The sequence below is a fragment of the Electrophorus electricus genome, chromosome 11 (assembly GCF_041902795.1).
Source record: "Electrophorus electricus isolate QZ-2024a chromosome 11, ASM4190279v1, whole genome shotgun sequence".
In the NCBI taxonomy this organism is placed as follows: Eukaryota; Metazoa; Chordata; class Actinopteri; order Gymnotiformes; family Gymnotidae; genus Electrophorus; species Electrophorus electricus.
The window spans coordinates 1,155,808-1,165,000 of record NC_137507.1 but is presented as its reverse complement, the minus strand read 5'-3'; the positions used below and the strand labels follow the sequence as shown (position 1 = coordinate 1,165,000).

Genomic DNA, 9,193 nt, shown 5'->3' with positions numbered 1-9,193 from the left:
TCTTTCTGTCGCCCTCTCTCCATCACCATTGTTTTGCTTGTACAGCATGCTCTGAGGCTGAGTAACTGAGCGTCAGGTGGATGTGAGCCCATGTTAAACTGCTGCCCCTCTGTAACCACAGGTTACTGGAAGCCTGAGAAGGTGCGGATCTCGAGCGCGGCCGCGGAGGAAGCCACTGTCATTAACTATTGTCCTTTACTAACCCCCCAAGAAGGAGAAAGTGAGTGTACACGCACCCACCCTGTTGTTCTGAAACCCGCCCACCCTGTAGGGGAGCCGTGTGTGTGCCCCCGGCCTCCCCAGGCCTGCCTTTAATCCAGAGACGTAATGAAGGAGCTCTAGGTTTGCTTCCTGAGACCCTGAGGTCCCAGTTCTCTGCAGGAGGAAGCGTACGTGATAAAAGTGGTTCGAACACTTCACTGATAGATCAGATTCCTTTCTGAGAGGTACAGTATCCCAGATTGAGTGCATGCGCTGTGTGCCGATTAAAGTTTGAATAGTGTATTGGTTTCTTCTGGTGCAGTGTGTGTATTGGTTTTGGCATGTGCCGCGGTTTTGCTGTGCGCTGTTGTGACGCATTGAGTGTGACTGTACCTGGTCCTGCCAGCGTTCATGTGCGGTCTGGCCTCTCCCACTACCACTATACTTCTTTGTAGCACTGGTCCCACTCCTCTGCTAAAAGCACAGACTGGTCCCATGTCCTCGGGACACTGGATATCTTTTTAAAGTTACATGATAAGTAAGCCTTTGATTGACTGAGGCTTGAATGTTTGAATACATGAGTGGATGGATGGATTCTTGAATGGGCAACAGAATGAGGGGCTAGATAGATAGATGCCAGGCTGGACTGATGGTTGAATGGGTGACTGTATGGATGCACAGACAGTTGGACAGATGAGATGGAGTGATGAGTGTATATATTAATGAACAGATATCGTTTCCGGTGTAACTATCTCTGTCCTCCCCGTGTTGCAGTGTCCTTCAGCGTGGGCTGGGCCGCCTTTGTGGACATCTCCCCCAATGTGCAGGAGGAGGGAGCCCAGAAAGAGGACACGGGGACCCAGGACACGCCGTACACTGAGGTAAACCGACTGAGGTAAACGGCTGAGGTAAACGGCTGAGGTAAACCGACTGAGGTAAACCGACTGAGGTAAACCGACTGAGGTAAACGACTGAGGTAAACCGCTGAGGTAAACGACTGAGGTAAACCGCTGAGGTAAACCGCCGGGGACGTGGATGTCCAGCTGTCCTAATCAGGTTCATCTTGCTCTTCTGGGCATACAGTGTGACATCCCCCCCCCCCCTGCTTTGAGTCTTGGTTCCTCTCAAGGTTTTTTCCTCAGGCTCTTAGGGAGTTTTTCCTCACCACTATCACCACTAGCTTGATCACTGGGGACTTGGACTCAGACATTTCTAAATCTGCTTTGTGACAACGGCTGTTGTAAAAGGTGATATACAAATAAGTTTGACACTTGCCTTGACTTTGATATACAAAGTGTGTCCTGTCGAGAGTGTTGCGAAGTCCCATCTCCCCTTGTGGTGTAAAACAGGTGTTCCTTATGTTGGGAAGAGATTCTGTAAGCGTTACTTTCAGTAGTCAGAAAGCTGAAGTCCCTCCCACACACTCTGAGCAGCCAATCAAGTGTGAGCTAACAAAACCTCAACCAAATGCAACTATGGTAGAAGTTTGTATTTGGGGTGGTTGGACGCATAAGCATGCTGTCATTATAATGTTGGCATATGTTGATCACTGCTGTAGTGGTTGTCTCGGAGTAACATGTTCTAGGCAGACCTAAATTTGATTTTATGGATTACATGGTCTCACACAAAGCGTGGTGACACCAAGTTTGCCTCTTAGGTAGAATGACAAAGTAACTCTGAAGGACACAGGTGTTATCAGGCAATTAATAGCCTACCACTCTGTCAGCACCCATGACCAAGTCTTCTCTGGTGAGGGAACTTCAGAGTGGTCTTCACCAGCAGCCCCATCTACAGGTTTGGATGTCTATGGTTTCATCACTCTGATTCTCCCTCCTTGTGTCATTAGAATCAGATCTGCTTGAGTGGTGTGGCAGGCTGTCAATCAACTGTGCTTATCAGAATATTAGGACTGACCAAATTTACCAGATGGGAATATCTTGGACCACAGCTGCATCACAAAATGAGAATGTGGGATACTGATTCGCTGAAGACATTTGCCTTGGACTCCGCCTGAGGACGTGTGTGTTTGGTGACTGGTTTGCAGGACACACTGGTGGAACAGCTGGAGCTGTGCGTGGATTACCTGTGGAAGTCGGAAAGACACGAGCTCATAGCTGACATCAACAAGCCTGTCATCGCCGTATTTGAGAAGAGGCGAGACTTCAAGGTGAGTTGTAGTCTTCCCGGAGACTTGCGGGAGCTTGTTCTCGGCAACTTTCAAAACGGCAAATAAAATGTAAAAAACAGCATATGTGTGTTACAGAGGCTGTCAGAGCTGTACTACGACATTCACCGCTCTTATCTGAAAGTGACGGAGGTGGTGAACTCAGAGAAGCGTCTGTTTGGCCGATACTATCGGGTAGCTTTCTATGGACAGGTATGTCACATGACCAGTCCGGCAGTCTCGAGAGAAGTGAGAAGAACTTTTGATGTGTCCTGTCTTTCCTGACATGGCATATCTAGGCAAACAGTAAAGCCTACATGCATTGTTGGACATTAATGTTGTCTGTCTGAAATGAAACCTCCCACAGCTTACAAAGTAAACGTTTACAAAACGCCAGTGCAGTTTCCCGCAGCTGTGTGTCCGGCAGCCGGCACTGCCACGGCCTGTCGAGCCAAGACCTTCCTCTCTTCCCTGTTTGATGTTTCTTTGCAACTTTTGTCATTTTTTTGAAGATGATCCCTAAAAATCATCTCGGCTGTCGGTTTCTTTAAAGCTCATCTGCTCTTCTGTTCCTTTTGGTTTCTGTTTCAGGCAGCGGTAAGTTTACTTCTCTTTTCTCTTCCTTTTCTTTGTTCTGTTTTCTACTCTAAACAGCGTAACCTTCCTGCTCTCTTCCAAACTGCTAATATTTGCATATGTGTTCACACACATACACACACACATACATTATTTTGTATGGTATTTAATTCCAGGTTGCGTTTTGTCCTCATATGACCCCTATGGCTGCGTCTAACACTCAACATTTCTTTGTCTGTGGAATAGTGAATGGTGGGTTTTGTACATACAGAAGAAAAGCAAGGTGACGTTTTCAGGTTAGACAGAATGGGCCTTCCTCCAGCAGAGGGCGCACAAGTGCAGGTGTCAGCCCTCAGCTCAGGCTAGTCCACACTGGTCATTATAGCCTGACTAATAGCATTATCCTTTAGCCCTGCTAACTGACGTAGCGCGCAGGTCGCTAATGCGCTAGATGAGCTCGCTTGTGTTGCCATCACAGTGATAACATACCACAGCTGTGTGAAAGCTAAATTACCATGGTAACAGTCTGACATCTGTTATCATCTCTGCTGCCACATGAGGACAGTGTTAAAACAGGCAAAATACTGACACACACACACTCACACACACTCACATACACATACACACTCACACATACACAGACACGCACACACACACACAGACACATACACACACACACACACACACACACACACACACGTGTGCACACATGTGGACACACACACACACACACACAGACACACACACACACAGACATACACACACACACACACAGACACACTCACATACACAGACACACACACACACACACACAGACACGCACACACAGACACGCACACACAGACACACACACACAGACACACACACGCACACACAGACACACACGCACACACAGACACAGACACACACACACAGACACGCACACACAGACACACATGGACACACAGACACACACACACAGACACACACACACGGATACACACACACACACACATACATATACACACACACACACACACTCACACTCACATACACAGACACACACTCACTCACACACACACACACACAGACACACACACACAGACACGCGCACACACAGACACACACACGCACACACAGACACACACACGCACACACAGACACACACACGCACACACAGACACACATGGACACACAGACACACAGACACACACACACAGACACACACGGATACACACACACACACACATACATATACACACACACTCACACTCACATACACAGACACACACTCACTCACACACACACAGACACACACACACAGACGCACACGGACACACATACACACACACACATACATACACACACACACACACTCAATCAGAGATACTAACAGTGGTGCGTTTGACAGGGCTTCTTTGAAGAGGAGGAGAGTAAGGAGTTTATCTACAAGGAACCGAAGCTCACTGGTCTGTCTGAGATCTCTCAGCGACTCCTCAAGCTCTACTCAGACAAGTTTGGAGCAGAAAACGTCAAAATGATCCAGGACTCCAATAAGGTTACAGCTCTTCTCTCACGTCCATATTTCTTTACATCTCAGCTTTTCAAACTCCCCTAAACCCTTCAGCTGCTTGATGAAGGAGGAGGTTCTTTGATCCCTGTTTAACGGTATGTTTGCTGGGGTGCAGGTGAACCCCAAAGACCTGGATGCCCGGTTCGCCTACATCCAGGTCACGTTTGTGGTGCCCTACTTCGACGAGAAGGAACAGCATGAGAAGAGGACGGACTTTGAGCGGCACCACAACATAAACCGCTTCGTCTTCGAAACACCTTTCACCCTCTCCGGCAGGAAGCACGGTGATGTGGAAGAGCAGTGTAAACGACGGACCATCCTGACCAGTCAGTCCAAACCAAATGATCAGACACATACAACATGTACCCACTCAGTCCAAACCAAACGATCAGATACATACAGTATATACCCACTCAGTCCAAACCAAATGATCAAATACATACAGTATATACCCACTCAGTCCAAACCAAACGATCAGATACATACAGTATATACCCACTCAGCCCAAACCAAAAGATCAAATACATACAGTATATACCCACTCAGTCCAAACCAAACGATCAAATACATACAGTATATACCCACTCAGTCCAAACCAAACGATCAAATACATACAGTATATACCCACTCAGTCCAAACCAAACGATCAAATACATACAGTATATACCCACTCAGTCCAAACCAAACGATCAGATACATTACGTTCCCAGTGATTCAAACCTAATCATTATATATATACGTGAACTGTGAGATTATTACTGTGAATAACTACTAACTACTGTTATTAGTGTTAATCTCTGGCTCAATTCTTTGAAGCTTTAAATGGAATAGTCCTGACACAATTATTCACGAGACACTGTGTGTACAAGTAAAACTAAACATAAAAACTAAAAGATACAATAAAAAGCTTCTAGAAATATATAATTTAATCTAAATGATGTATGAGTTTATAAATATTTAAAATTTTCTACTTTAACTACAAACGTCCTTTTTATGTATTTTTTCAGTGTTTTTCAGTGGTTCATTTAAATGTTAATTGCTTAATGGTTGCTAATTGCCCAATAGCAAACTCCACGTTCCCGTACCTCAAGAAGCGAATCCAGGTGGTGAAGCATGAGAGCACAGAGATGAACCCCATCGAAGTGGCCATCGACGAGATGAGCCGCAAGGTGTCGGAGCTTAACAAACTGTGCAGCGCTAATGACGTGGACATGATCCGTCTGCAACTGAAACTGCAGGGCAGTGTCAGCGTGAAGGTGCACACACACTCATACATACACACACATACACAAATGATCATGTTTATAGACACAAGTGCTAGAGGTGTATTTTAACTGCTTCTGCAGGTGAACGCAGGGCCCATGGCATATGCCCGGGCATTTTTAGAAGAGAAAAATGCCAAGAAATACCCAGACAACCAGGTCAAGCTGCTCAAAGAGATCTTCAGGTATACTTCTGTCTAACCTGAGCACAGAACTCTGAACTCTGAACCTTTCAACTCCGTGAAAAATATCTGAAACCTGCCATCAGTTTCATTACCTGTTAAGGAAGCGGCGACTGCTGTGGAAATCCCCGGTCTCTCTCTTCCCCTGCAGGCAGTTTGCAGCCGCGTGTGGCCAGGCCCTGGACGTGAATGAGCGACTCATAAAGGAGGACCAGTTGGAGTACCAGGAGGAGATGAGGGCCCACTACCGAGACATGCTTACCGAGCTTTCAGCCATTATGAATGAACAGGTCTATCACTTCAGCCCTAAACTTTACACACTTAGCTACGTCATTCTGTTCAGCTTTCAGACTCAGCTAAGTCGTTCCCTTTAGCTCCCCTCTTTGGTTGCTTATGTGCCTTTGTCTCATGTCCAACCAGAAGTTGAGTGCGGCAGCGTGTTTAAGTGAGTGTGTATCCAGAGTGTCGGAGTATGACTACTCAAGTTTGGCTGTGTTCACATTACCAACCTGAAATTACTTAAATTGGATTTTTTTCCCAGATTTTTCAGGGCTGGGTGAACACACAAATATGATCTTTTCAAATCAGAATTGAGTTACTTTCGTATATGGTACTTGTATCCAGTTTGTGGTGGTACAACTGTGTATATATATTCAATAACTGTATATACAATTACCACCATGTAATATAAAAACTGCAAATATGTATTTTTACAAAATGGATCTGTACATTCTGTACATTGTGTACATACATATATACACAACCATATACATTGTGTATATAATCATAATATAGATATATTGTACATACATTGTTAATATATTTTTGTACATATATAGAATATATATTTCTCTATGCACCCCTGTTTTCTTTTCCTCAGTTTGGACAGAGCACTCTCAACCATTTCACTGCAAGTTATACTGTGTATGACTGTGTATGTGACAAATAAACCAAACTTAAACTTAAACTTGAAACTACAACTTAAATGAGAATGGCCTTTACACATGCGTTAAGGTCTGTCACTGTCAAAACAACGATGGCAGCGAGAAACCGCAGAGACAACAGCGGCCGTGATAACAAAAGCTAGCCGTCTGCCTTTTTTTGCCTTCTCGAGCTGATCATGTAGGATACAGTTCACACACACAAACACACACACACACACACCATCCTCCATAGCAAAATGTGATGCGTACATGAGCTACTAGCAGATCCCTTTTGTGGTTGTAACACCAAGACTCATCTCACAAACATGACATTTTTTGTTGTGATGACATAGGTGTCGATGACACAGATGCAAAAGCATATGAATGCGTGCATGGTGCCAGTTCAGAGGACAGATGTAGTCATGTTACAGACATTATGGATGTGAACCAAGAATGGCAAATCTGAGCAAAATATTGTAGCTGAACAATGAGGCCTGTAATGTTAATGTACACTGACAGTCTCCACTCATTAACCAAATGTGTGTGTGTGTGTGTGTGTGTGTGTGTGTGTGTCTTCTCGATACGTAAAGATCCCACATACGAGACAGCCAGGTACAGACCGCCCCAGCACCTTCTAGACTGCCAGTGAGCGTTCTGGAAACTGCTCAACTGTGGACCCAAACTGGTTGCCAAAGCCCCCCACTTCAGTATTGCTGTCAGTGTGGACTTGAGGATCTCAAGAGGAAGCTGTGACTTTATGAACTGGGGGGTGGGATTAAGCAGATGGATTATTCTAGAGAACTGAAACTGTCGAAGGTCCTGTGGATATCAGTCTAGGCAGCTGAGCTGCTCTGTTATTGGTTTTGAAGGATATAGTATATCTTCTCCTGTACTTCCAAGCCTATCGCTATCTTCACACACACACACACACACACACACACACACACACACACACACACATACATACACACAAATTCGCATATGCCTTCTCTCCAAGACCCTGTTCCTCTAGAAAACAGTGACCTTAATTAGCCTGAGGTGTGTTCAACCAAGCAAATCCTTTCATGTCAAACTTGTTAGAGGGCTTTTGCATTACTGCAACCAGATGTGGACATTTTATTGCCATGAGTGCTTTAGGAACATAAAGGGCACTGTGTTTCAGTATTTTCTAGCATATCTCATGTAGTCTTGTTGAACACACCTCTTGTTCCTGTATGAATGTAGACTAGTTCATCATAGCAACATTGTATCCTAACATTTGACCTAGCTCTCACATCTTAGAAATGAAAAGTTACTGTTTTATAGCATTTTTGATTGTTATTTCCTGTAAAGTATTTGCTATACTGTAAATAAGAATAATTAATATTTAAAATGGTTCATTTTATATATACAAAAACAATATATGGTTTTTGTTTCGATAAATTAAATGCAAAAACGCAACGAATCAAACTTTTATGTATAACAGTCAGCACAGGCTTAAACAGCTCTGCAGATGCAAAAAGAAAGAAAAAAAAGATTTTAACCTTTGCCTGTTCAAACCTCTTTAACAGACATTTTACATGTGAAGCTCTTAAGTGTTTGATCTCTGAGTAAAATAAGTCTACAGATGTTTTAGTAACATTTTAGTTGTTATGGTCTATGGCGTCTTTATTACTACACCATTTAGCAAGGCCATCATTACTAGGGTTTGGTTTGCAAATCTAAGGGCACATATCCTACATTCTTTTCTTTTATATTTTTGTTGATGTCCAGTTATAAAATTTGTGTGGCGTTATGTTCCAAAAATAATAATTTTTACACAAATATTTCCGAATCTCTCTTTAACAGGCTATTTCTGTTACTCTGCCTTCAAGACGAATATATGAGCTCTATTTTGATTGGCTATCTCGTATTGTGACCCATTCAAAAAGTACTCAGCTGGCACACCTGAAACCTACACCGTAAATGAGCAGTATGAACTGTATGGACTAGGGTGAGTGTTATGAAACGAACATTATTTACATATTACTTTAAAATCCTGCATTTTAATAATGCGAGGGAAATTCAATTAAAAACAAATGTTGTAGGGGTCCTTTAACACTAAACGTATTACTTAATGAAATTCTATATACAAACTTGCACATCAAAACGTTTTATGGGGGTGGGTGAAGCAAAAAATGTTGTGCTTACTCACAAAATGTAAAAATAATCTCACAATTGCTTCTCGTGGCTCTTAGTAGCTTCTCATTTTGCCATTAGCAAGATTTTTCAGGCCCGTTGATGTACAGTGGCAATTGACAAGTATTACCCAGTTCACGGCAAAAACAAAAAAACACGTTAAAAGTCACTCGACA

The 9,193-nt window shown here is 43.6% G+C and overlaps 1 protein-coding gene across 13 annotated transcripts in view; it reads left to right on the top strand.

The window, feature by feature from the left end:
• The window catches only part of dock10 (dedicator of cytokinesis 10), a 70,554-nt gene extending 62,069 nt beyond the window's left edge, over nt 1-8,485 (top strand). For 7 of the 13 annotated variants that reach the window (XM_081723813.1, XM_081723810.1, XM_081723812.1 and 4 more), the window contains 10 exons: nt 122-220; nt 976-1,082; nt 2,246-2,368; nt 2,465-2,578; nt 4,332-4,478; nt 4,609-4,819; nt 5,559-5,749; nt 5,840-5,940; nt 6,089-6,227; nt 7,451-8,485. In XM_081723813.1, the coding sequence (XP_081579939.1) occupies nt 122-220; nt 976-1,082; nt 2,246-2,368; nt 2,465-2,578; nt 4,332-4,478; nt 4,609-4,819; nt 5,559-5,749; nt 5,840-5,940; nt 6,089-6,227; nt 7,451-7,498 (1,280 nt within the window). In that variant the 3' untranslated portion in view covers nt 7,499-8,485. Of the gene's footprint in view, nt 1-121; nt 221-975; nt 1,097-2,245; nt 2,369-2,464; nt 3,303-4,331; nt 4,479-4,608; nt 4,820-5,558; nt 5,750-5,839; nt 5,941-6,088; nt 6,228-7,450 lie in introns of those variants that run through there. The other 6 variants (XM_035527762.2, XM_081723816.1, XM_081723817.1 and 3 more) reach the window with 6 other exon arrangements.
• The last annotated feature ends 708 nt before the right edge of the window (nt 8,486-9,193 follow it).